Source organism: Monodon monoceros, unplaced genomic scaffold (assembly GCF_005190385.1).
Source record: "Monodon monoceros isolate NGI ecotype Baffin Bay Population unplaced genomic scaffold, NGI_Narwhal_1 Super_Scaffold_18, whole genome shotgun sequence".
NCBI lineage: Eukaryota > Metazoa > Chordata > Mammalia > Artiodactyla > Monodontidae > Monodon > Monodon monoceros.
The window spans coordinates 32,963,099-32,990,692 of record NW_021703774.1 but is presented as its reverse complement, the minus strand read 5'-3'; the positions used below and the strand labels follow the sequence as shown (position 1 = coordinate 32,990,692).

At 53.5% G+C, this 27,594-nt stretch overlaps 1 protein-coding gene across 1 annotated transcript; it reads right to left on the bottom strand.

Annotated features, from left to right (window-relative positions):
- Positions 1–183: 183 nt before the first annotated feature.
- Positions 184–25,983, bottom strand: MFSD4A (major facilitator superfamily domain containing 4A). The gene is made up of 10 exons (XM_029229962.1): positions 25,668–25,983; positions 15,970–16,168; positions 15,053–15,304; positions 11,880–12,042; positions 11,319–11,434; positions 10,073–10,246; positions 6,960–7,107; positions 3,511–3,581; positions 2,098–2,218; positions 184–945 (listed from the first exon to the last, which is right to left on the bottom strand). Exons 1-10 carry the CDS (start codon positions 25,895–25,897, stop codon positions 890–892), a joined length of 1,530 nt encoding a protein of 509 aa, XP_029085795.1. The 5' UTR covers positions 25,898–25,983; the 3' UTR covers positions 184–889.
- Between the last annotated feature and the right edge of the window lie 1,611 nt (positions 25,984–27,594).

The window sequence follows — 27,594 nt, the reverse complement described above, 5'->3', positions numbered from 1 at the left end:
TCTCAAACCACTAACGTATTATCACTGAAAGTGGAGTTGGAAAGACATACACGGAAGCATACCTTTATATAATATTTCTATCCTGCAGGCACAATAAATAACTTCAAGAGCATAGGTATAAAGAAGTGAGGAAGTGATGAGTTTGGAGTAGTTATAGTTAAATTACATTAAAAACAAAGGTAATAAGTTTCTCTAATTTAATTTTAAATAATGGCTGGGTTTAACAACCAGCTCTCAAAATGAATACTTAACAATTGGCTTTTATAAGCTGGTATGAGCTAGCCCAGCATACCACTGAAGTGCCCCAAAGGTAGCAAGATTCAGCTTTTCCTTTCGATGTTTTAGATTACAGACGAACTATTGACAGCAGCAGCAGGATTTGGAGGGCCTTCGGACTGTAATAAGTAAAAGCACATAAATCCTTTGAGCATGCCAGGGAATAACTTGGGATTTGTTTTGATTAATTTAAAGTCTATCTACATATAGCAATGATCATCGCTCTTTATAATTTCAACTTATTTTTTCAAACTTCAACCAAGAGTGATCTTCAAACCCAGGGTGTGGTCCATGAAGGAGGCGGCCAGTGGAGTGAAGCATCTAGCTGTCTTCTTCCTTCCCAGCTGGGTATCCTAGCGCGCTCTTACCAAAAGTCTGAGCCAGGGAAGAGGAGAGTAACTTGAATAGCCAGGTAAACATCTAATGATTTGCCCAGGGAGGACCCAGGTACCAGAACTCAATTTAATTTCTTCTACCCAACCAAGTATTAGAGAAGATTGGAACCAAGGCGTCGAGGGGTTGCCTCCGCTGCCACCCCAGCTTTCTTCAGCCCTTTGACCTGAGCTGGTGCGCAAGAGGCTGGAAGTCTTCGCCAGCCTCCTTCATCTCACTTTTACCTCTGGTAGCACTCCAGGCTTTCCATTCCAAGTGCTTTGTCCTGGGTAGGAACTACAAGAGAAAAAGCAGGTCGCATGTTTGAGCAGTTCTGATTAACTAGCCCTTATGCATCCCGACAGCTTACTTTCTGTGTCTCTGCCATTCAACGGCTCACATTAGGAAGCCGAGTGGAAAGTCAGACCTACTAGTTCTGGCAGACTAGTCGGTGGAGACAGTTTGCTGAGACTAGTGTCTAGGGCTTGGGGAATATGTTTTTTTTTTGTTTTTTTTTTTTGTCTCCCGTGAACAGGGAACTCATGAAGTCTTACTCATTGGATATTCATCAGAGCTTTCTTGAACGGTGGCCTAACTGAAGGCCCTGTGCCGAGTGCTGGACTGAACAACTCTGGTACCTGCCACCTCAGGCACAAGGATGTAGTGTGTGCTGACTGGGGGGCCCACACTGATGTTTAAAGGGAGTGTATGATCACCTACTGAGAGACAGGACCATGGATGCCTGACCCTTCAGTCTTTTTGTGATTGGTATTTTACTTTCTATGAAGAGGATAAGGTTTCTGCCTGGGCAGCTTCTCTTAAGAACTGGCTGTGTGCACAGCTGGTTCAGTTGCTGGGACTTTGAGAGCTCTGGGCGGAAAGGCAGGTGAGGGCTCAGGGTTATGAAAACAGCTTTGGGACTCCCCCTGCCTGGGGTCTCCAGGAGCGAGACTATTCTTAGGAGGTGTCTCTGCCCTGAAGGAGCTTTTCTTTGCCACTTGGCCTGAAGGACTTCTTTTTGAAAAAAGAGATTTGGACTCGGGTCAAGTCCCAAACTGCAAAAAAATGGCCAATTAGGCTGCTGGGCCGAGTTCCAGCCAAGGAGGCAGGCTCTGCCTCTCAGTGCTCAGCACAGGCTGGAATGCGATTCTTGGCCCATGGTCCCCTGGTCTGGTGGGATGCAGGAAGCCAGTTCACAGACCATGCCCCTCTCCTGATGGAGAAACCATGAGTCAGCCTATCCCGTTCCCTCTTGCCCTGAGAGCCCAGCACAGACAATCGCAGGGCAAAGCAGGAAGAGGGGAAAAGGAAGCTGTAGAAAAATAAACATTTCCTTGCATTTTACTTGGAACAGAACATCATTTGTGGCGTGCTAAGATCCACAGCATCTCTCACGTGCCCCCCTGCTCTGTTTTCCTCCTCTTGTGTAGAAACAGATTCTTTCCTTACCTGATGAGAGTCCAGGGTGCATCCTGTGGAAAAACAGGAGCAAGATATAGAAGGTAAAAGCCAAGCCACCAAAGATCACGCCACAGACCAGGAAACTATAGCTGCCCCGAGCCTGGAATATCTGCCAAAGGGGAAAACACAGAGAAACAGGCCATCAAAACCTCACATAAAGATGTATTGGAGGAAGCAGCCTTCTCGGGCCTCAGCAGGTTTTTCAGTCAAGTTCTGGCCCAGCATGCTAACAGAAACACTGGTAGGAGGGACATCTTGGCCTTGTTTCAAGGTTATGTTTCTGGAGGTGGCAGAAATCCTGCTGTATGGCAGAGGTTGGACCCAGTGACCCCTGCAGTCCCTTTCGGCTCTGTGTCCTGGAACCTTTGAAAATCTCCGTATCTTCCTTAAAACTCCAATCATATTAGCTGTTTCTATACCCTCAAGCCCTGACCAGAACTCTGCAGAGGAGAGAGATATATCTACATATCCTTTTATTATGATATATGTGTGTGTGTGTGTGTGTGTGTGTATATATATATCCTTTTATTATGAAAATTTAAAACATATACTCAAGTGGCATATGGAATTCCCATGGACCCATCACCAACTTTAGTAATTAGTATGTTTCCTCTGTACCCCTTCTTCCCTGCACTAGATTACACTGAAGCAAATGACATCACGTCATTTCAATGCAGAGGGTAGCGTAAGATGTAGCTCTTCCTCCTGTCCAGCAGGACAAAAGGGAAGGAGAATTGAGTAGTGATTAGGGGGATTTTGGAGACTGAAAGACGTAAGTATGGACGTCATCTCTTTTGGTTATTACAGGGGTGACTGAAGGCAAGTTGCTTAATTTCTCTGAGTTTCAGTATCCTCCTTTGTAAAAGGAAGCATGACAATATCTTCATTACTGTCTTCCATAAAAAGTAGGTGGATTTTTTTTTTTCCTGATGAACAAATGAAACGTGGGTATGTTTGAAGAGAACTGGGTGAGTTGGGCCCTTGATCAGGGCAGGAGTCGGGCAGGAAAGCTGGGCCCTTTGTAGGGTGGCCAGAGGCGAGGAGAGGTGGGGCAGGGAGTGGTGGATTGAGAGGGATGGAAAGGAACTCCGCCTGCAGCCCAAACCCATCCCAGGCTGAGAGCTAAACATTCCCACGGGGCCCTCTGGCCCTGCTCCCAGACATGGCTTGTGTTTGCTTTGGACAATACCTAGCATCCCTTTACATCTCCAGGTCCCACATTTGGAGGCTCAGCTTTCAAGGGTGGCTCGGAAACGGAAACAGGTGACGGAGACAGAGTGGGGCTCCCACTTGCTGTGTGGGAGGCTCAGGGAAGGGACAGACGGGGGCTGGCCACATCTTCTCACCTGCCTGGAGGGGCGCTCCCTGATTACTCCCCCCACCCCGAGTTTCCCCACATACCGAACCAACCAGCATCTGGAGGGCCATCTCACCAACGCCTGCCCCTGTTACCAGCACTGTGGTCGCACAGCCTAACCAAAAGAGAAGGATCTGGCTTAGTAATAGCAAGTTAAGGAGACAGAAGTCGGCTGGCATAATCCAGGTTGTTTCCGGGAAGCCTCTGGAAAGTGGTACAGCTGCCTAAGAGGACTACTTTGGATCCCTGAGATTTCTCAGACTTTAGCTCTGAACTTTGCTTAGGTCCTACCTGTCATTATATCCCTTCCTTGTTCTGAAACCTTCAATTGCTCACGATTGTCTCCAGCATAAACTCCAAGTTGCTTAGCCTGGCATTCAGGGCCCTTCCCAATCGGAATGCCAACTACCTTTCCAGAAAGATTTCCTGACCTCCTCTGCCAGGCAGGCTAGTGTCCTCACTGCCCTGGCATCGTGCTGACCAGCCACACCTCTGGTCAATCTGGCAACATGGCACAGACCTTCGGAGCCCAAGCTTCAGAGTCAGACTTGGGTTCCAAGCCCGCTACATCACCTACTAGCATGGGACCTTAGGCAAGTCCTTCCCATTCTCTAGGCCCTGGTTTCCTTCGGTAAAATGGGCATGACAACACCTCTTTCGCAGGGTTGCTGTGTGGATAACTCTGACGCAAGACACGTGAGTGCTCAGCAGAGCGCTGGCCAGTTCTCCGCTTAAACCCTTCAACGCTGCCATCAGGATCAGGTCCAAATGCTTTAATGTGGTTTGCAGGACCCTCTATAATCTGAGAGCTCAGACTGCCACAGTATATGCTCACAATCTACCCTCCAGTCAGGAGAAACTCTCTTCCGTTTCCTGACCCTGCACACATTCTCACCGCCAGCTTCTCATATATGCCTTCACCCCCTCCTGAACATTCCTCCTCTTCCTCTTTGTCTGGAAAACTCCTGTTCATCTTTTAAGTTGAGCTTTCCATCATAATCTTCTCCCCCCAGCCCCCGTCCTTGAACCTGGATTAGCTCCTCCTCTGTGCTCCCTCAGCCCCCTGTACTCTACTCTCACGTGCCTCACCCACCTCCCGCCTGTTTACCAGGCAGCCTCCCTCTACAGGCTGGAAGCCCATGAGAGAGGACGTGCCTTGAATTTTAGTTCAGTGGCACATACCACTGCGTAATATTAGCGCAGTGGCCAACGTACGGTAGACATTTAGTGTTGTCTGAATCAGAGATCGCCATTGTCTCCTCTGTCCTTCAAGTTCCTCACTTACATTTATACCTGTCTCTGTGCCTTTGCTCTCACCCTGTTCACTGCCCCCCCACCCCATCCTTCCCCAGAATGCCTTTCCTTTTTCCTCTGACTTTCCAAACCCTGGGGCAGTTCACGTTCCCTCCCCTCCATGAAGCTATCTCTAGATTCAACGCTGGTCAGCAGTACCCACTGTCTATTCCACTCATACGTTCAAAAACCTTTCAGTACCTGCTGTGCATCAGGTACTGTGCTAAACACTGAGGGTACTCAGATGAATAATAAGAGTTAACGTATATACTGAGCACCTGTGAGCCAGTTACGCTGCTAAGTCGAGCTTTACATTTCCCCTAGTGCACAAAACAATCCTCACAGGAAGGTATTTGCATCCCAGTTTTGCACATAAGAAAACTGAGGCTCAGAAAGGGGAAGGAAATTGACCTGCACAAGGTCACAAAGCCAGAAGGTGTGGAGACAGGACTGACCTTCAGATCTGCTGATGACCTCAAAGCCCATGCTCTTGCCCTTGTCCCTTGCTGGTGCATTCAGGGAGCGTGTTGTCAAGGAGAGGACGCAGATAACATAGGTAGAAAAGCCTTGAGGTGGGACAAACACGAGAGGCAGGTACAAAGGAGGGGGGCACACCTTCCCAGTGGGGTCAGAGAAGCTTCCCAGAGGGGGTGGAAGGGGAGGGACTTGAACAGGCAGATGAGAAGGTGGGACAGAAGAGAGAGGGCATTCCAGGCAGAGGGTTCGCTTTGTGCCAAAGTGTGGAGATACAGAATGGGTTTTGTGCCATCAGGGAACAGCACGTAATTCAACATGGCTAGAATGCGGGCTCTGAGGGGAAGCAGGGAGGGAGAAGGCTGGAGAAAGGAAAAGCGCTCCACAGAAGATGTGAAGGCTGTGAGCAGCTCTGTGTTTCCAAGCAATCCCTCTGGAGCCGTGTAGAGGACGGCCCAGTAAGTGTTCCTCACCCTGGCTACACATTACCATCACTCAGCAGCTCTGGACCAGTTACATCAGACTTCGTGGAGATGAAGCCCAGGCACTGGGCTTTGTTACAAAGACTCCAGGTGATTTTAATGTGGAACCAGCAGTGAGAACCACTGATGGAGGCAAATCTGAAGGCCAGGAGACAAGCCAAGACCTGCCAAGGCAGGGATGGGAGTGATTAGAAATTACGAAAAGCTGGGCACCCTTAACTAATCCAAACAGGTTGAGTGGTTGAACTAAGGCGGGGATGGTGAGAAAAGAAGAGGACGGATTTGAGTGATCATTTGCAGCAGAACCAACCAACATAACATTCTTCTTATTATTAAACTCTAACATTTGTTAATCACTTCAACCTCTGTGGGATATACTATGTGACAGGTGATACCAACATTACTTCATTACTTCCTTTACTCATTTGAAGTTTGGGGATCATCCTTTGATTTCAAGGACCCAGGTCTCAGGAGCAACTCAGCGGATGAGCGGGATGTAGCTCTCATTGCTCTGACCCTGCCTGGCGCCCCCCGCAACCCCCTACACCAACGGCCCCCACTTCTGCTCTAGAGAAATCACTCATCTTTAGTGCTGGTTTTCCAACACTCTAGGGCACCTCTGATTACTTCTGAGGGTAACGTTAAATGTTCAAAACAATTATTTTTAATTAACTTATTTTTTTTTTAAAAAAAGATCTTTGCTATACGCCCTTGGGAGGCTACGGAAAGGGAAGGAGACTAGTTGAGGGAATCAGAGGTTTCCGACATAAGGAAGCTAGGCACAACCCTCAATCAGGTGTGGAGTCATTGTTCTACTCCTCTGTTTCGAACAACACCCAGCACCACAACAAAACACAGAGGTCCTTTACTGATAAGTTATAAAACCCCTTTCCTATGCTATAATTTTTCCTGTGCAACTTTGCTTTTCTTTGAACTTGTTATTTCCAGCACGTGGGTGTTACACAAGATGCCAGCTGTGGGTCTGTAGACACCGCTACGGGGAAAAAGAAAATGGGAAAGAGATGCTTACTGTTTCTCTGTGGTCTGAAATCACATGATCGGGGGGGGGGCACGTGGGCCAGAACAAGCCTGTTACCCCCAGAGTCAGGAGGGGAGCCTTCACTTCTGTGAGGAGGTGGGGCAGGGACCTTGTAGCTGGAAGACCCCAGGAAGAGGGGCTTGCGGGGAGGAAGCAGCGCCCGGCCCGAGGGAGTGCCTCTTCGCTCTTGGGCGCGCCGGCTCACCTTTGTACTGCAGGATGTCCTCAGTGTAGGCCAGCATGCTGGGAAAGGTGCTGCTGAGGAACAGGCCCAGACTGGCTGTTCCCACGAACAGGAAGACGACGTTGTAGGAGAAAACAAGAAGCACCAGGAACGTCACCACCACGCCGACCTGTCATGGCGGAGACGAAGGCGATGAGAAATTGGGGAAAAGCTGGCTGGTCACGGAGAAAGGAAAACCAGCAGTCCGTCTGCAGACTTGAAAAGTTCCTCTCCAGCCGCAGGGGCAGCGCTGTGTGACCCGTGCGCTCCCCTGTGGAATATGTGGGAACTGCACCTTCCCCAGTTGGTGTCTGCCAAGGAAACCCTGAGAATAGGAGAAAGGGGGGAGGGGAGCCCAGCCAGACATCTCGCAAACAGCCTACCGCGCATGCCTTAGAAACGCTTAGCTCCTACTCCGCTCCGACCTTACAAACAAAGCTTTGAAGCGTCGCCCGGAAGATCTCTAGACTTGGGAAGTTTTAAAAACACCTAACTCTTTATGTTAGCCGGCATGACAGAAGACTGAGGATGCCAAGGGCGAATTAGCAACTGCCAACCAACTCTGCTCCCACTCGCGTGGCCCCTCCTCAGTCGGTGGCGCACACTGGCTGTCAGCCTGCTTCTCACCTCCCTACCAGACCCTCATCCTCACCTCTGCACCGGGACACACACGTTCCCTCTCCCCTGCCCATCTTCTTCCCTAGCCAACTGTAAGCTCCTTAAAGGCAGAGACCTCATGCTATAGAACTCGGCACCCCAGCCGTTCCCCGCAGGGCCCCCCGACCCACGTGTGTACTCATTAACCAGTAAGTGGTTGTTGAGATCCAGGAGAACATCAAGAGCACAGTGACCCTTAATTTTAAAATGAGCGGAATCTGGGAAGAAGTTGCAGTGAATTCGAGTCATGGCAGCTGCAGCATCTGGGAGCTTGCTCAGGGCTGTTCAGCTGTGGTCCCAACAGGCTGCCCACGAAAAGTACCTGAAAAGCTTTAAAACAATTCAGACACCCAGGTTCCCCTCCACACTTCCCCCTGCTCCCCGAATCAGAATCTCTGGGGTAGGGGCCCAGGAATCTGTATATTCCAAAAGCACCTCCAGTGGGTCTCAGGTATGAGGGAATCACTTGCTCTAGGATAGTGTTTTCCCAAACTTGCTTGATGACACGAACCCCCTAGAGTGTTTGTTGAATACAGAGATTGCTAGCCCCCTCCCCTGGACATTCTGATTCACCAAGTCTGAGCTGGACCCAGAAATCTGATTTTCCTTTTTAAAAACGAGCACCCCGGGTGAGTTTATCGTCAGTGCCTAACTCATGTGGAGGCTTCAGACTTCCTTTTCTCACCAATCCAGAGTCATGCCCACTGTCTTCTCTCCAAGCAGCTGGCCTCGTGTGCTAGAGAGTCTGGCCACCAGCAGCCCCTGTACCCTCACTCTTCTCCGCCTCACGGACCTCAGGAGTCTTTCTGCCTGCATCACGTCACCATCACCCCAGCTCCACAGAACAGGGGCCCTCTTCTTATTAAGCTTAGCCCTTCCTTCGCCTCTGTCCTTCGACCCCGTCCCCTCTCCCCTGGCCTTCTTCATTCACTTACTCTCTGACGTGCTATCCTCACAGGCCTCCGCCTTACAGGCTTCCTGCCTTTCTCCTCTGCCTACAAACACGCTCAAACCACCTGACTCCTGTCAAACAAGACTCCCTTCACAGACATATTTGCAATTCTCACACCTCCACTTCCTTCTTACCCTCAACCTCTTTTTTTTTTTTTTGGCTTCCACTGTGCGGCTTGCGGGATCCTAGTTCCCAGGCCACCAGGGATCGAACCCACCAGGCATCAAACCCGTGCCCCCTGCAGTAGAATCACGGAGTCCTAACCACTGCACTGCCAGGGAATTCCCACCCTCAACCTCCTGAGTTTGGCTTCTACCCCCCCTCCCCCCACCTCCCATCTACACTGAACAGAAATTTCTTTCTTGAAAGTCATCAACCAGCACAAGGCCAAATCCAAGGGCCTTTCTTGGGGCTCATGATCTTTGACCTCTGTAGCCTCTACATATTTCCCAACCTTCTCTCCACTAGAAACTCAACTCAAGGAAGTACTTTCCGACAGTGGATTGGACTTCCTGGAAAGGTGGTGAGTTTCCAGTCACTCGGGGGTGTTTAGACAGACTGTGGACCCTTTGGAAGGGATATTACAGAGGTGATTCAATCCCTGGTCGGAGGTTGGGCTAGACAACCTTACAGGAATCTGTAATCTGGACCTCTTTGTCATAGATGGTGGCATGGACACACATGAGGGTAAAAGTCTTAACCCACTTCTCAGGTCCAGACCTCCTGCCTCCGGAGAAGACCAGTTCCTTGAAGGCCATCCTATATGCCAGTCTGGCTACTTAAGAATCATCTGGGAGGGCTTCCTTGGTGGTGCAGTGGTTGAGAGTCCGCCTGCCACTGCAGGGAACGTGGGTTCGTGCCCCGGTCTGGGAAGATCCCACATGCCGCTGAGCGGCTGGGCCCGTGAGCCATGGCCGCTGAGCCTGCGCGTCCGGAGCCTGTGCTCCGCAACGGGAGAGGCCACAGCAGTGAGAGGTCCGCATACCGCAAAAAAAAAAAAAAAAAAAAAGAATCATCTGGGAGAGCTGCAAGATGTAAATTCCCAGGCCCCAGCCCAGAGATGGTGATTCTGAAGGCCAAGGGATCCCTGCCCTCCACTGGCCATAGGGCTCTGACCAGCTGGGCACCAAGGTGAACAAGGGAGGATCAAGGCCAGCACCTGCTTCTCTCTACTCCTTGCAGGCTGTCAGCTGGGAGCTGTTCCAGACGCAGCACTGATCGTCTCCTACAGCCCCTTTCTTCCATGGGTGCAAAATCAGAGGCCCACAGAGGGCAAAGGACTTTTCCAAGATCGCACGGATAGGCTCCACGCCTTGGATTTCCATCCCTTCCGCACCAGCATCTCTCTCCTCTCCTCTCCTCCCTCTACTTCTACATTTCTCACCGGCTGACAGAGTCCACTTCCGAACAAATGTCCTGGGGCAGTGCCAGGGCCAGGAGTGAAGGGTTCTTCTGGGTCTCCAAAAAGTGAAAGGAGGCCACTTACCACGTTGACGAAAACCATGGTAGCTGGCTTCACTCTTGAGGAGATGGGAATGGAGATGAGCCGACCCAGAGTGATGAAGCCCCAGAAGAGGCTGGGGAGGTAACCGGCCACCTTGTGCCCCACAGACAGCGGTTTCTCTACTGCATAGCTGTACACAAAGGCCGAGTATGCCCCCTGTGGGGAGACAGGTCCTGCTGAGCACACCTGCAGCGCACCCCCGCCGAGGAGGCCTAGCTGGGGCAGGTGTGGTGTGGGCTGGCAGGGACTGGTCCTGCTGCTAGAGGCTTAGGGGTGGGCTTGGAGCTGAGACCATGCGGCACACACAGGCCTGAGCTGAGAGTGGAACCCGGGCACCACAGCTTACGGACGGTGCCTGCAGGAGCTAGGGGATCCGGGAAGGTGTCTCTGGGTCCCCACGGGAGTCCCGAAGGGTCTGGTCATGCAGGCGCTGCTCCCCCCTTCAACCAGAGCAGAGTTCCACTACACGCCTTATTTATGAGGATTCCACAGAAGGTTTTTTGTTGAAGAAAGGGTGCTGCAGCTGAAAAAAAGGTGTGTATAGGCATCTCATTTTACGGATGAGAGGGCAGAGGGAAGTGAATGGCCCAAGGTCACACTGAGAGTTGGAAGTCAACCAGTACCGCGTCACGAGTACTTTCCACCAGGTCATCTAGGTTTTTAGGGCCTTTTCTTTGGAGAGTCCCTCATATGGCAACCAGTTAATCAATCAGCCATTCAAAACTGTCCTAATCGTTAGAGATTTCTGGAGAAAGGCACTAAACAGAGTAACAGAGGTCACTAGTGGCCTGAATAGCCGGGCCCAGATCCCACCTGTAGTTTGTTTACCACGTGGCTTGAGAAGCCCAGGCTTCGAATGTATTCCAGGAAGCAGAGTGCCCTAGAGTTTATATGGCATGACCTCTACCTGGGGGAAGAGGGCACTGCCCCTTTAAAAAATGTGGGGAGCCTACACTCAGTAACAAACCAGAGGCCCCTATCCACAGAGTTCATGAAAATAAAAACAACTGAATGAGACAGGAGACCACAGTTCCAAGGGGCTGTATTCAATTCTGGAGAGACTCTCCCCTGGGACTTGTGCTTGGTTTAAATTTTTGGGCCCACTGTAGTACAGGTGAGGTCTCTAGGAAACCTTGACGTTCCTCCTTTCCCTTACCATCCCCAGACTTGAGGCTCAGGGGGCGCAAGGGGGTGCCCAATAAGGGACACCGTCTGAGGGCAGGCTCACCGTCAAGCCGTCGGTCATGAACAGGACCAGGGCGGCTGTGATGTGGATGGCGAAGAAAGAAGAAGGGACTCCTTTGAAGTTCTTCCTCTGGCAGCAGCGGAACAGGTCCTCGTGCCCTGGATGACATACGAGAAGAGCAGGGACAGGTCTCAGCTCCTGCTCCCTTCCTCTGCGCACCCAGGGACGGTGGCCGGCGGTCAGGAGAGCCCTGGCAGAGGGGAGACCACTTACTGCCTCCCACCTTCTCCAGCTTCCAACTGTCTATTAGGAACAGCCCCTGTCCATCTCACAGTGCTGTTGGAAGCAAGGCTCAGAGAGGTCAGGTAACTCGCCCAGGGTCACACAGGAGGGGTTAGGTAGAATGCAGGCTGGAGCCAGAAGTCTGCCTTCCTCATCCTCTTGGCCAGTTTGTTCCATCTCCTGCCTCCCGAGACCAGCAGTGCCAAGGGTTCTTCCCCAACCATTCTCACCTGTGATCTACATTCTCCCTCTGGGTGGGAGGGCTTACCAGGGAAGCCTCGGTATGGGGCCATGAGCCTGAGAGTTCATGAGAGCCCCCACCTGGGTGAAACTTAGGGGGCAGCGAGGAAGTGTCTTCCTTCTCAGGAGGCTGCGTCTCCAGGGTAAGCTCATCCGCAGACAGGAGTAGGGGCCTCCTCTGAGGGCAGCAGGTCAGCAGCCGCTCTCTGGACAGCAGATACAGCACAGCCATGGGCACCGGGAGCTGGGGGTGGGCAGAGGGTCAGGAGAGCCCTGTTCCCGTTAGGGTCCCCGTTTCCCCTGCCTCGCCTGCCACATACACCTCCACGTGGCTGTGTGGCAAACGTCTGCACAGTCCTGGGAGAAGACAGCTCTTTTCCCAGGGTGCCCACCTGGGAAATGCAGCCAGGGGCAATTACACCTGGGCAGGCTTGGTGAGATTGCTGCCCGACTTTAACCACAGCCATTTCCCTGAAAAGACAGGTACTTGTCACATGCAAAGCTTGGACTCACACCGGGCCTCTGCTGGCACAGGAGGTGCTAAACTCCTTTCTAACACCCTTGTCCTGAGCAGGGCTGGAGCAGGGCCCCTCACACTCATTCATGCTGGTAGAGCATGTGATGCTTTACAAAGAAGTCTGGCTTTTGTTCCTCACAGTTCTGTAAAACGTGCTGGGGGGGAATCATTAACCCCATTTTCCAGGTGGGGCAACTGAGGCTCAAAGTTATTACTTAGTCAAAACTGTTACAACTGGAAGAGACCTGAGAGCATTAGTGCCGGTCACACAGCTGACTTGAGGCAGCGCTAGACTGGCGCCCGGGCAACCTGATTCTGACCAGTGCCATCTCCATGTCAGGGGCTGTTCTGGGTGATGTTATACCTTAGGGAGGTACAGAGGCTATCCTTAGGGAAAACAGAGACAGGGACTCCTTTGGATTGAAAAATGCATGCTGTGAGCAACACACGCGCAGAGCCCAGTGTCATGTTCACTGGTGTTTATGTTAAGCCGCTTCAGTTTTATGAACTCCCCAGAGTAATGGGAAATGTCTCCTATTCCTGAGGTTGCATGGAGAAGCCTTCACCACCTCCCTCAGGTGCCTTGCCTGTGTCTAACCACCCTCGCTGCCAGGGAGCTCTTCATCAAGTCTAACCTCTGCCCTTCCTGCTGCAACTTCATCCCGGCTCCTTTTGCTTCAGAAAGAGAGGAAGCCCAGGGAACTGCGGAAGTGTCCCAGGGGCTAATGGGCTCCTCTGGGCTCGCAGGCGAAGCTGGCCTGGTAGACGGACATCAAGGGGCTGCCAGCCCCTGCCTAGTGCTGCCCTGGGGAAGCCTCCCCATCGCCCGGAGGAAGGCTGGCCCGCATAGACATTTTCCCAAGTCACCTGAATGCCACCCCTGCGCTGACACCTCCCTGTGGGCACCTTGGGAGCCTCCCTCCACTTATAAATAAGTCAGACACACCCCAGCAGCATTAGAGCCATAAATCTGGTCTGAATGGACAGGACAGCCCCTGCCCTCAGGAGTCCTGGGTCTGATGAGGGAGGTGAAGCCCTCCCTCCAGTCTGATGGGAGAAACAGGAAACCCACACGAAGAGGCCTGTGGTAGCAGAATGCCTGGGGGAAGGCCAAGGGGAAACAGCTGTAAAAGAGGTGTGCTCACGCAGGTTGGGCTCTCCAGGGAGGTGGGTGGTGGGAAGGACTTCACAGAGGATTGGCTGACGTTGCTGGCAGGAACACACCAGATCTTTATAAGAAGCCCATTCAGGGAAGGTGGGCTCTACCTTAAAAGTCAGAGAATGCCAGGTGGGCTGGCCTGTGTGAATGTGTTTGCCCACATGCATGCACAGCCCATTCTCTTCTGGGGTGGGCTGTTTATCTTCAGACACAAACCAATGGAAAAAGTCCGGAAATCCTGCAGCAAACAAAGTGCCTCCAGTCTGCACCTCATGGGGCAAGAGAAAACAGACCTCACGCTTAAGCTGCCTGGACCTTCCGGCTTCCTGGTCCCAGAGTCTCAGCCTTGACATTGTACAGACAGTGCTCTTTGCCTTCGTAGGTCCCCTGTGGAGGGCACAGGCCCAAAGCCGCATTGTTTCCAAAACAATGATGGGCATGGGCAGAAAGGAAAAGGAGCAGAGGGAGAGGGGTATGTCTTTCAGAGCCCCCAGTGAAGAATCTCGTACAGGGAAAGTTACAAAAGAGAAGGGAAAATGAGCAGTGACTATAGGGCAGCTGTTAGGGGCTTGTGCTGGGGGTCAGGGTTCCAGCCTGGCCAAGCCTCTTACTAGCCCCTCATCAGGCCCTTGAGCCAGTGATGGTATGACACCCCTGCCCTGCTGTTTAAGTGGGACTGAGTGCCCTCAAAGGCCTCTTTCGATGCTACGTGTATAGCATCACTCTGAGGCCCAGACTGCCTGCCTCAGGAGGGGTAGGTAACAAGTCTGCCTAGAGCAAAGACAGACTCCAAGTTGGGGTGACAAACCATGTGGCACCTCCATCCCATAGCCAGGTGGATGGCCACCTGGAATACTCCTCACCCCAGTGCGCGCTGCTGGTGTTCACGACCATTCTTCCCAAGCTGGGGAGGAGCCCAGCCGGGCTAACTTGGGCCGCAGGGCACCAGAGGAGGTTTCCAGCCAGAGACCAGAGTCAGTCCTGACTTAGCAGGGGAGGATGAGAGCTGGGGTGCAGAGGGCCTTGGTATCTGACCCAGACACAGTGACGTGGTCCCCCTGTTCTGCTCCCACCAGGGCAGCCTTGGCAGGCAGGGTCCCTTGGAGGTCATCTTGTCTATCCTCCAGCCTCCACAGGGGGCCACCTCACAGCAGGCACAGAAGAATCCCACCAGTGACTGAGGACCCTGGAGAAGAGCCTGGTATGTCCTGCAGTGCTGTGTCCCAGGGTCTACATCATCTGGCCTTGGAGGAAAAGAGCTGGTTCCCCAGGGAACCTCTGATGACTTGGAAGTTGACCCTGATCTCATTGCACTAAACCTGCTCACTGTTTCATCTCCCTTGAGAATCACAATCCCAGGATGTCACAACGGAAGGACATTAGAGGTGACCTCCTGCAACCCCCTGTGTTCAGATGAATCCCCGGGGGTCAGTTCTCCCCTCTTCTTGCCTTCCTGAAGGCATATCTCAGCCCTAGTACGCTTCTCAGAAACAGAAGAATCTGTACTGGGAGCTGGTATGGACTGGTATGGGTGACTGTCCACTAGTCCCCACCCAGCCCTGCCCCAGTGGCACTCACATTGATCAGGGCCATGATCCAGAAGGCGTAGGACACGCGGGCCCCTGCCCCGTCCTGTGGGGTCAGCGTCTGGTTGGACCAAGGCTGGGCCCCAGTATGGTGGTGGGCCAGGACCCTGGAGGCATGGAGCAGGTGGCTGCCGGAGGTGGCGTTGGCTGTTCTATTGGTAGGCAAGCAGTTGGCCTCAGACAGAAAGGGGTCAGCGATAAGGGGGCTCAGCAGTGCACCAAAGCCCACAAAGAAATGGAGAACCTGGGAAGGGAAGAGAATCGGGGTGGGTGGAGGCATGGCTCAGGCTTTGCCTGCCCCCCACCTTGTGTCCCATCTGGGGAGCCCCTGCCTGGGAGCAGTAGGGTGGGAGGCAAGAGAGGTGAGGAATGAAGCTCCTGTCACCACCTTCCTGCCTGGGATAACTTGGTGACAGTGGCCAACCCCTCCCTCTCTCTTCTTTCCCAAAGCTTAACCACCAGCTGGGGGCTGTTCCCAAGCTAGCATCCACCAGTTAACACCCTAAAGGGAAAGGGGCTTAATAAAGGGAAGGGCTGGACTGGAATCCTGGGTAACCGGGAGAAGGAAGGAAGAAGAAACACAGGGAGAGGAGGAGATGAGAGAAAACGCCAAGTCCTTCCCATCACGCCCTTTCCAACTTACAAAGAACCTTTTCTCATTAGCACTTAGATTCCTCTGACCACCTGCAGGCCAGGATCATCACTCCATTTTAGAGATGAAGAGACCTGAGTCCAGAGATAACGGCCCAGTATGGTCCAGCTGGAAACGGTCACATTGAACTCGACCCTGCTACTCTTTCTGGGTCACTGTCCTGGTCTCGGGGAGGAGATGCCTGGCCCGGGGGAGAGGGCTGAGGGAGCTCCCCTGTGCCCTGCCCGCCCCCAGCCCCACGCCTGCTGGGGGCTCACCTGGAGGAAGACCGCCGAGTCCTTCTGGTAGATCCTCACCAGCTGCATGTTGGCCACGGTGTCGATGCAGCCCATGGCCAGGCCCGCGAGCGCCATGACTGAGGCCAGCACCTTCACGTCTCGGCAGAAGGGGATGGCGGCAAACACCAGGGAGATGGCCAGAGAAGAGGTGAAGAGGGCCCATAACGACTGGGCCAGGCTGCAGTAGCGGAGGGTGTAGTCAGTGGAGGGGGGCCGGAGCCCTTCGAAGGAAGACCCCCCCCACCCTGTCCTCCGCTCACTGGGTGGCGCCCGGGGAAGCCGAGACGCTTCCCCCCGCCTCTGGTCCAAGGGCAAAGGGAGCTGTGGCAGAAGCTTTGTCACTTGTTAGCTATGGGTCGTGGGCAAGATGTCTTGAGTCTGCCCAGATAACAATCCCTACCACACGGGGTACCTGTGAGAACTACGTAATGGACACTTCACAAAGTGTAACTGCTAATTTTGGACTTAGAAGTGAATTTGTATCATTTACTTAAACTTTAGATTGTTTACTTATAAACAATCATATGCAAAGACATATCCATCTCTCTCACGGAAGGTGTGAGGGGAATGGCTTTGAGCGCCTCCAGGGAGCCGTGCCACACGCGTGAGCCTGGAGGGGGGCCGGGGAAAGCTGCTGAGCCGGGCTGCACTGCCCTCCCCACACAGGAACGGAACACGCCAAGGCCCTCTGCAGGCACCAGGCCTGAGCTGCCTGAACCAAAGCCCACAGCCGAGGTATTTGGGGAAATTGGTGACCCCTCTATGGGCAGAGCTGTTGGACTCTGTGCCTGGCAAGTGTCCAGAAGGGAGGCCCCACTGAGAGGTGTCCGAGTGGTGACCTTCCCCAGAGGAGCCCACAGCAGCAGGCTGAGGGAGTGAATGGATGAGTGAACACATGGGTGGAGGCCTAAGGCTCTGTCCGGTCTCTCGGGTACATTCCGCCCAGTAAGCAGACTCTCGGAGAAAGGAAGGAAGCCTCGTATTTTCTGGGGCCAGTCTGAAAGGCTAACGTGGGGGGAAGGAGAGTGGGCAGCAAGCAGCTTCTGGAAGGGAGAGGTTGTAGAGGAAAGTGTCTCAGATTATGAGAAGGTAGAGAGCCCCAGGTGCCTCCGTCTGGCTGCCGGACCTGGAGCTGTGGAGGTGGGAGTGTTGGTATTTCTGTGACAAGAAGACCTGAGTTTCCAGCTCACCGAGGAAAAGGGAGAGGCCCCAAGAGACCCCCCAGACTGTCTTTTCCCAGAGGTTCTTGCCTCTGACCCTGTTGGCTCTCAGCTCTTCATCTCGCCCCATCTTTGATGAAATCCTTTATCAGAAGGGCTCTGCTGGTAGCAGCAGTTCTTTATTTTCTCATTTTCTTGTTTCCAGGCTGATCTGCTGATTGGAGATTACCAACCAGGACCCCTGTCTGTTCCCAGCTCAGAGCTGTGTGTGAGGGGGCAGGGGAGACTCACTTCACCCCGGCCACTGGAAGGAAAACAAGAGGCTCGTGTTGTGGAGAGGGCTGTTCAGGCCCCTCCCAGCACCCCCTTCCCGCTCCCCAAGCATCCCTGCTCTGCTGGCTTCCAGCACCGACAGCCTGGGCTGCTCACCGAGCTTCATGCGTTTCTGCTTCCTGCTACCTGGTGGCCTGTCTCATTGGTACTGGCACAGAGGCGATGCCCACACCTCTGCAGGCTGCTACAATCGACAGGCCTCTCAGAATAGCTCTCTTTCCCCTTCCTTTCCCTGCACAAGATCGACTAGGCAGCCTCCTAGGTGGCCTGACTTCAGGGATAGAAAGAGGGTCCCCATCTCCCCCTCAAGTGTTCCCCCCACTGAGCTGCTACATGGGCCTGACACTGCCACAACCTCACTCACCACTTTGCGGTAAAGCACCGACACCCCAGGTACAAAAATGCTCTCTTGAAGAATTAATACATTATCATTATTGCCCTGAAAAACCTGGATGATAGTGGTTAACCAGTCCTGTAGCACAGTCCTGAGGGCACGGGACCTGGGATCAGTGAACTGAGATAGGCAAGAGCTGTGGGAAGGTGTGGGAAAAGAAAGGAGAACTAACATTACAGGGTACATGAAAACAACGAATACTTGTTTACAGGGTCCAAGACATTTGGTGTACGTGACAACGCTGTGAGGTAGACCTTGCAATTGTGCCTCGTGTGACCCACGAGTAAACTGAGGCTGAGAAGGGCTAAGAAAGTAGCAGACAGATCCTTGACCCAAACCCAGGGCTTCTGACTTGCTGTTCCCTGTGCCATGCTGCTTTCCCATGGAGTGTGCACGTGCGTGTGTGTGTAAAAAGGCTGATGCTGGGCCACGGACCCAGCCGAGCTGGAGAGGGGAGCAGCCAGGGAGCATGAGGCCAGATTCTTCAGAGCCTTGGTCCTAGGAAGCAATGGCAAACAGCTGTAGCCACTAGAACATGAGTCCCCCGGTGGTCCCTCTGCTGGTGTTATGGGAACTCCAACTGCTTCCGGATAACTGCTGGCTCTGTCGCAAGCTTCCCAAGGCATCTGCTGTATCCTGTTCATTGTGGGACCCCACGTCTGGACTGTGTTTGGCCCTGAGGTGTTTGACCCAGGGTTTCTGGATGTTGCTAGTGAAATGGGAATGCTTGAGAAAGGCCTGTCTCATCACCCCACACAGCATGGCCTGGAGAAAGGGACTAGAGGCTGTTCGGAGGCTGATGTGGGATAGTATGGGGGTGACAGAGAGAGAGAGCCAGAGACAGAGACAGAGGTAACGAGATAAAGAATCTAGTGGGCCAAGTTGCCAGGAAGGTGCTGACTGGAACAGCAGGAGGCTCAGGAGACAGGGATGGGGTTTGGGAAGGGCTGGTGGCCAGTGGGCAGCCCTGTCCAGGCCTCTCCTCTCTCCAATTGATACCCTCTCACCTTGTTATTCCAGAGAAGGACACTCGGTGCCCAAAGGGGGCTCTTTCATTCCCAGGCCCAGTGACAGGCAGGAGGGAGGGATAAAAAGAGAACAGGAGGAAAGGAGAGGCTGGAGGGAGGCTGGCTTGGGAAGTCCCCTCCCTGTGACTCCTGCCAACCCCAGGGCCATGGTTTGACCTTGCAGCCTGCCAGCTGCGTTCCTGGGGTATCGGGCGGGGTGAGAAGGTTGTGGGGGCAGGGGAGATGGAGACCTGTTCCCAGTAAATGGGGACAGCCACACCACAACGAACCCTGGGTTTGGATCCCAGGCTGCCCACCCTCCCCAGTTGTTTCAGTAGGGCTGTGCCTGGTCATTCCAAAAATCAGTCTGAACAAGTTTCTTTAGAATGGTATGTTGTTGCCAAGAAAAAAGGAGTCCTAGACACATCTCAGAGCCAGACTGAAATACACTAATTGTCTTGGTCACTTAATGGTTTGGTCAATGGCCCCTTCCAGGAAAGTGGGTAATTGAAAATTATAGAATAATAATGTTATCGCAGCTTTGGCAGCACGGATGTGGTGGGATTTGTAACCTGAAGACTGGTCCTAGGCCCACCTCTGCCACTTCCCAGCGGGCGGCTCACGGCAAGCCACTTACACTTAGCCTTTCTGAGCCTCAGGTGCTCTGCTATTAAATCAGGGATATGAAGCAGTGCCTGGAGAGGCTGCCTGCAGAGGGAGCAAGATGTTACAATCGGTCCTCCTGTGCTCACTCACTGGAAGCTTACCCCCTCCCTGCAGGCCCTGGGCTGCCCCAAAGAGCATCATCAGGCCCAGAGAAGTAGGCTCGCTGGGCAGAAAGGGTCAGAGAACTGGAGCCAGCTCCTGCCCGACGCCCCCGCCCCGCCCACTCCTGATGCCGGGCCCTCTGACTGCCAGAGTGGTATCGAGGACCAAAGAGTCCTACCCCCCATTTTACAGATCAGGAAGCCGGCCCAGACAGGGAAGAGAGCGAGTAATGCTGAGTGGGGACCCAGTTTCTGACTCCCAATCCAGGAAAAGGCCAGCGCGGTGTCGTGGAACGTCCCTCCCCTGGCCCTGGGTTCTGACGTTAATTCAGGCCAATGACAGGAAGGGCCCCACTCCCCCAAGACAGTCTAGGGAACCCTTCCTCAGGAAGCCTGAGAAACGTCCAGGTTACTTTTTTTTTTTTTCATCTTTATTGGAGTATAATTGCTTTACAGTGGTGTGTTAGTTATTAGTAACGGCTCCACACGGAAGGTGCAAACGGGCAAGGGAGAGCAGGGAGCCAGGTGCCTGCCCCGCCAGCTGGCTGTGTGACCTTGAGCACACTGCGGACCTGTCAGCCCCGGTGCTCTGCCTTACCCAGAGGGCACACGTGATCACCTTGTCCTGCCATGGGTGCCTGCTCTGGCCTTCCTGGTTCTGTGATAACTGGAGGGGCTGCTAGGCTCCAAAGCAGGGGAAGGGCTTGAGCAAAACAGTAAGATGTCAGCCAGCTGTCCAGCCCTCCGCTGCCCAGGGGTGGGGAAGAATGCTGCTGAGGGCCAGCCCCATGCCACCGGGGTGAGCGACCCCAGGGCGGCACTCACATGCTCCTCACATTTTTACCTCAGGGGATTCCCCCTGTCCACCCTGGATAATCTCCTTCCCTGAAGGACCAGGGAAAGGGGCAGAATGCAGAACCAGGAGGGGTCAGAGGCATCCCCAGCTCCCCTCCACCCCAAAAGGGCCCGGCAGTCTCCCAAGAGAGGAGCGGGGCCCGGGACAGGAACCAGGGGACAGGACACCCGCTGGGAGTGAGGGCAGGCTGGAGACTGCAGCGCAAGCCAGGGCGAGAGGGAAGGGGTGACAGACTGAGGGAGGGGCAGGCGGAAAGGTCCCCCTCTAACTGGGTCCCCCCACACTGACACCCCAGTGTCAGTTTGACACCCTTTGTTAAGGCTGGGGGGACCCAGAAGGAGGAGCAAGGAAGCCTGTCTTTGGGGGGATCCCTGTTAGACTCAGATCAGGGGAGCACCCTCGCATGACGATGTTCCCTGGCTCAATGGGTGCTGGACCTGCAGGGAGTGCTCCTCACACACTGGTTAAACTTGCAGTTCCAGTGTCTGCCTGGAACACCTCTCCCCACGTTCTTTGCTTGCATGACTCTCTCCTGTCATTCAGGTGTCAGCTCAGAGAGGCCTTCCCTGACCACTGAGCTAAAGTAACCCCCAACTCTGTAACTCTCCATCCTTACCCCGCCTTATTTCCTTCATTTCACTAAAATGATCCTCCAGAATGTAGGCTCCATTAGAGTAGGGACCTGTGTCATATTCACCCCAAAAACAGGGTCTGGCTCCAGAGATAATTGTTAAATGAGTGAATTAAAGGGTGGGATGAGTTTTTTTAATTAAAAAAAATGAAATAGAATTTATATACCATAAAATTAATCTATTCAAAGTGTACAACTCAATGGGTTTTTTTAGTATATTCAGAGTTATGAACTCATCACCACAATCTAAATTTAGAGCATTTACATCACCCCCAAAAGAAATCCCTTCCCCATTAGCAGTCACTCCCCATTCCTCTCTGCACCCCACTCTCAGCCCTAGGAAACTACTCATCTACTTTCTACCTCTATAGATTTTCCTACTCTGACCTTTCACATAAATGACACCATAACAGTATGTGGTCTTTTGTGAATGGCTTCTTTCACTTAGCATAACATTGTCAAGGTTTACCCATGTTATAGCATGAGTCAGTACTTCATTCGTTTTTATGGCTGAATAATATTCCATTGTGTGGAGAGACCACATTTTGTTTGTCCATCCATCCGTTGATGAACATTTGGTTTGTTTCCACTTTTTGGCTATTATGAATAATGCTGCTATGAACATTTATGTATAAGGTTTTTTTGTTTGTTTTTTGTTTTTGCGGTACGCGGGCCTCTCACTGCTATGGCGTCTCCCGTTGCGGAGCACAGGCTCCGGACGCGCAGGCTCAGCGGCCATGGCTCACGGGTCCAGCCACTCCGCGGCATGTGGGATCTTCCCGGACCAGGGCACGAACCCGTGTCCCCTGCATCGGCAGGCGGACTCTCAACCACTGCGCCACCAGGGAAGCCCCTGTATAAGTTTTTGTGTGGACATGTTTTCAGTTCTTTGAGGAATATACCTAGGAGTGAAATTGCTGGGTCAGATGCTACCTCCCATGAAGAAATGGATTTTTAAGCAAGAACCATGTCTGGTGTCAGACCCCTAGGAGACCTTCAGCCCACGTTTGCTACATGCTGAAAGGTGGACAAGCTGCTGGAGGGAGAGGCAGAGGCTTTCTAGATGGGAGACTAACCAGGGTCTGGCTCAGAGAAGGGAACTGGCTTTTGTATTGTGATCCCAGAACCACAGGGGGCCAGCATCCTGGGGAAGTAGGTCAGATAGTGGCCTGGGGAACACTGCATGGAGATTGGGTTTCATGCAGTGGGCAGGAGAGAGTCAGAGGTGGGCATTGGGAAGGCAGGGCTGCAGGAAATTGAGAAAAAAAGAAAGGTAGAGAAAGACATAGTTAATATAGCAAAGAGAATAACTCAAGCCTTCCTTTAAGAGCATGTGTGCAGAGGAGAGGCCCAGGTGAGGCTGGGAAAAGGTTGGGGAAACTCTGAAAGCCATTTATCTGCCCTGATGCCTTTGAGATAAAGGGGTTTCCCAACCTGCCCAGGGTGGTTAAACAGGTCCCCATGAAACCAGGAACAAAACCCTAAACTTTTGTCTAAATACCCCTCCTCTTTCCTATCTGACAAAGCACATATCTATACACCCTGCCAACCAGGTGGCTTTGGGTTTGTCTCTTCTCTGAAAGGCTTCCTGCTCTCGATAAGCAAGGTTTTTCTAAGGAAGGTCTAGTCCACGTTTTTCTGGCCCTAATTGCACCCTTCTCCCTCTTGGCCTGCATGTGGTGGCCTCCTTCAAGATCTCTGTCAATGTCAGAAGAGAGAGAGAGCTGGTCCCATCCTGAGTGGAGGGCTCCCGCCCTCCTCTGCGCCCACTCTAACATCAAGGCTCTCTACACCCAGTCCCTCTAATGCACGTCCCTTTGCAGGCATCCAGAAACTCTGCTCAGCCCTGGAACTCAGTCTGGGCCAAGGAGTAGGCAGGACTTGAAAGAGTGCTCCCCTGGCTCTCCTCTGCCTGGTGCGTGTCATCCTGCAATTCTCCCCACTCCCGCGCGACAGCTGGCCCTCCCGTCCCAATTTGTTAAACCAACCCTCCTCCCGCAGTACCAGACTAGCTGCACCAGCAGTAATCACGTAAGCTGAAAGCACTAGCAGTGGTATTAGCATTTTAACTTGTGGTGAAGCCCCAAGGAATCAAGCTGTAGAGGCTGGTTTCAGGGCTGGTGGAGGTTCTGTTTGCTTTGGGGGATGGAGGATTGCGATAGGCTGTCCAGCCCTAGCTGGGTGACGACTCCTGTCTACACACAGGCCACCCCTGTGATGTCCCTCTATTTCCACTGAAGTCTACTTTGCTCTTAACCAAGGGAAGAGGTTCTTTAAGACATTTTGTCTTTCGGTGGGAGGACTGAGGTTCAGAATTGAAACCTGAACCACTGATGGGACTACTCCCCCTACTCCACCCTACCCCCACCCCTCAGATCCCAGCCGGAAGCCCCAGAGGCCCATAGTTTCCTTCCCAGGAGTGTCAGCTCAGGAATACCCAGCCCACGAGTACACACAGGGATACTCATGCCATGCCTCTGCCTGGTGAGTATGGGTTATAACTTGTACCCTTCAGAGCTGAAGCTGACTACTATGAAAAAGCAAGAGGGATTTCCAAAGTATCTTGTTCTAGACACAAATGTGCGGGTTCATATCCTCACTAGCTTATTAGCTGTGTGACCTGGGGCAAGTTTCTCAACCTCCTTGTGCTTCAGCTTCCTTATGCACAAAATGGAGACAATAGCACTACTCTGCAGGGTCGTTGTGAAGGTTAAATGAATTGATACAAGTGAGGTACTAAGTAAGCAGTGCCTGGCATCGCCTAAACACTCAATAAAGCTAGTTATTATTGCTACCGTGATCATTCTTTTCTGTGAGCCAGTTTCCTGAGGCAAGACCCTCTCCACTGCCTGTTCAGAGCCCCTCGTTGAGTAAGGAGCCCTGAGGGAGGCACAAAGCAAGCAAGGAAGAGCTGGCCCAGCTTGCTGTGTATCTCTGCTGTTTTCACAAAGCCTGGCGTGCCAACCTGCCATTTAGAATGATCCTCATTCCCTTTCCTGTTCTTTGCACTACACAGGCTCCTAAAAAGTTCCAGGTAAGGGAGCTTTTGTAAGTCAAAATACTTGAAAACAAAACCAGAAAAATACCCTGACTGATTTCTAATTAAACCTCTAGGCAGAATTAGAAAGGATCTGGAGCTTTTTCTTAAGATTTTCGGAGTCCCCTATGCATGCAATCCTGTACAAAACCCACAGAAACACTACTGTACACAAGGAGACTTGCGTCTCAAGAGGACACTTGGGTCTACACGAGGATTTTGGTAGTGGGGATAATCACTCCCTAATTGATGCTTTGTCAGCTGGGTCGCTTAATGTGGGGTCCATATGTATAGACACCTATGCTCCTCTCCATCAGCTCCAGAAGTGAGGTGGAGGGGGAAACCCACCTCACAGATACCTCTAGCAGTGAGCCAAAGGGCAGAGCCCTTGGTGCAGAATGGCTCCCCAGAGGCTTCAACTGTGGTTTTGTTCCCAGGCGCCTGCTCGCTTGAGTCCATGCAGTCCAGGAAACCACCCAGCCAGAAGCCAGGATTAGGGAAACCTCCAGCAGCCTCTGACTTGCAAGTCATCTAGCCCCTGCTTTGGGTCTGCTCTCCCAGTTGCACTAGGAGAGTGAATCCTACTGCCTTTCCAAAGGGCTCCGTGGAGGTGGCCCTGTCGAATTTGAGGCGGGAGATTGAGGCTCTGCAATGGTATCCCAAGGGGCATCTCTGGGGGTCGTGCCAGGCAGAGGCCAGGGAGGAGTAACATGGGGTGGGGGAAAGCGGAGGGGGATCCTGGCACCAGAGCTGGAGTGTCACCTCACTAAGCTATGGGTGAGTCACCCTGTGCCTCCCCTACATGAACCCAAGTGCTAAGGTCCTGTTTGTCTCAGAGGCAGAAGGGTGCCACCTCCAAGGGCCCATGCAGGAACCCTGGCTCCCTCAGGAGCAGGACCACACAGGACCCACCTGCCCCGTGGCCGCCCAGGGGAAGGGACACCCTGTGTCAGCTGATCTGGAGCTGAGGATCTGAGTGGAGCACACCCCAGGGCACTCTGTCCAGCCGCAGCCAGCTCTGGCACTGGGCACGGCCCCTGAGGTGACACTCCCTCTCCTTCCACCTCACTTCCAATTCCGTCGCCCACCCCCGGCAGCAGGGGCTGCAGACAAACCTCAGGTCTGCGGTGCAAGAGGGCGACCCTCCCACCTCTGCAAACTGCCTCACCCCTCTCCCTCGGGGTGTGGGCGGGAGAAGAGGGGTGAGAGCTGAGTCTATGCCCTCACAGGGGCCAGCGAAGGCGAATAAACAATCCAGAAGTCACCTTCAGTCTCCAGAGAGAGTTTTGCGGGGAGAGCTGGGGTGGGGGAGGGAGGCAGCCCTCCAGCTAAGGCTGCGCATGGCTAGCGTAGCGGGGAGGGGTGGTCGCTGCCTTCCAGAAGGCAGGGACAACCAGCGGCCCGAGCCCCGCGGGGGCAGAGACGAGCGTGGCGGGAAGGGTCGGAAGGGTCGGGGGGCTGCGGCCCTCGGGCGCGCGGACCGGGCACTCACGTCCTCTTGAAGACGCCCCCGAGGGCGCTGCCCAGCAGGAGGCAGAGCTGCTGCGAGAAGAAGACCCAGGAGATCTGGGGCAGCGAGCTGTGCGTCTGGCAGCGCAGGTCCAGCAGCGTGGGCCCCAGGAAGGCGATGCACAGGCCGAAGCTGAAGAAGACGCTCCAGTAGGTGAGCGTGGGCTGCAGGTTGCGGCGGAGCAGCCCTGACACGCGGACGTCGCAGCCCATGGTCCCGGCTGGCGGCTGCCGGTCAGGGCGCGCGCGGTGCCGAGTGCCGCTTCGCCCGCGGGAGAGCCAGCAGGGTTGGGGAGGCCAGGGCCGGGGGAGGGGCGGGAGGGGCGGGGAGGGGCCGCCCGGCGAGGGGCCCCGCCCTCGGGCCCAGGGAGCACCGGGGGCGCCTGGGCCGCCCGTGGGCACCGCGTCCGGGCCAGCGCCTTCCTCGTGCGGTGCCAGGCGCCGGCCTCCCCTCCTTCCTGAACTCACGTTTCCACCCTCCCCCGGCCTCGGGAGACCAACCGAGAGCCGCTCTTCACCGCCACCCCCGCTCCCACCCAGCTCCGCGTCTCTCCAGCCTTTTTATCCAGCCCCCCAGGGTTGGAGGGCCTGGACGCCCATTTTAGAGCTGGGCAAACTGAGAGCCTGAGACGTCCTGTAAGTACACCGAGAGGCTGGGCAGCAGGATCTTCCAGCGCTTCTCCTTCGGGGCAGCTGCAAACCCTCCCCAGACACCGATCTGGCCTGTGCTTTGGCGGTAAAGGAAACACCGAGCCCTCCCCCCTTAAACCTAGGGGCTTCACTGATGGACTTCGGGGTCTGACAGCATCCCATCTTACCCTGGAATAGAAGGCAAAATTTCATACATACGTTTTTTTCTTGGTAGGGTATTCATGGCTTTCACCGGAAAGGTACTCACTCTTAGCTCCACAGAAGGGCCTGAGAGCCGGTCTTCACCTGCCCCATCGCATTGGCGCCCTGCACAGGTGCGGGATGGAGGAAGATGTAGACGTTCTTCCAGACTCCATCTCTCTCCCTTCTTCCTAGTTGGGGGAGGGGTGAGGAGAGGGCGGGAAGAGCAGGGCAGTGACTTGAAGGAATTCTGAAATAACCCTCTAGGAAAAGAAAAAAAAAAGAGTTCTGAAGAAAATTGCTTTTTTTTGTTTGTTTGTTTTTTTGTTGCTGGAAAAAGCTGGATGGAGGGTGGAGTGGGAGGGTGCTATATTCCAGACTGGGAGTCCTTCCAGGATCCTGCAGCTGACACAGGCTGTTTCTCCCCCCAAATGGCCACGGGGCTGTTGGGTCCCGTGTAGTCCTGCTCATGAGGCTGCCAGACACCTTTCCTGTGCTGACACCTGGAAGCAGAGCAGAAAGGTCCTTCAGGGTCACTCTGCCCAAGTGTCCTAGTAGTAGCAGGAGCCATGACATCATGACCACTTGCCCACCAAGGGGACCAGGGCTGAAAGGGCTGAGGAGATAGGTAGGTGGGTGTCCCCATGACAGCTTGGCATGTGGTGGGGCAACCAGCTTCTCTTGCAGGTACCCTCCCCCCTCACAGTGGCACCCTAGCATCTGCTCCATTCCCCTAGGTTGTGAACACCAGGGAGGAGAGCCCCAGGGTCCCTCTGGCTCAGTTGGTCTATAGGTGACGACAGTTACTCATTCAGTGGTGATAATGATGGGCCTGCACAGTACTTGCAATTAAGTAAAAAGTTATCCTCTGGGGGGAGAAAGCAAAACTAAGTAATAACTACAAATGTTTGAGTCCTCTCTGCCACTCAAAGAATTCCAGAACCATAGAAGGTTCAGAGTTGGAAGGAGCCATCTCCAGTTCAGTCCTGTATCCCCACCCCATCATTGCTGATAAATGCTTGTCAGTATTGTTCTTGACTGATACCTCTTACTGATGGGGACCTTACTTATCATTTCCT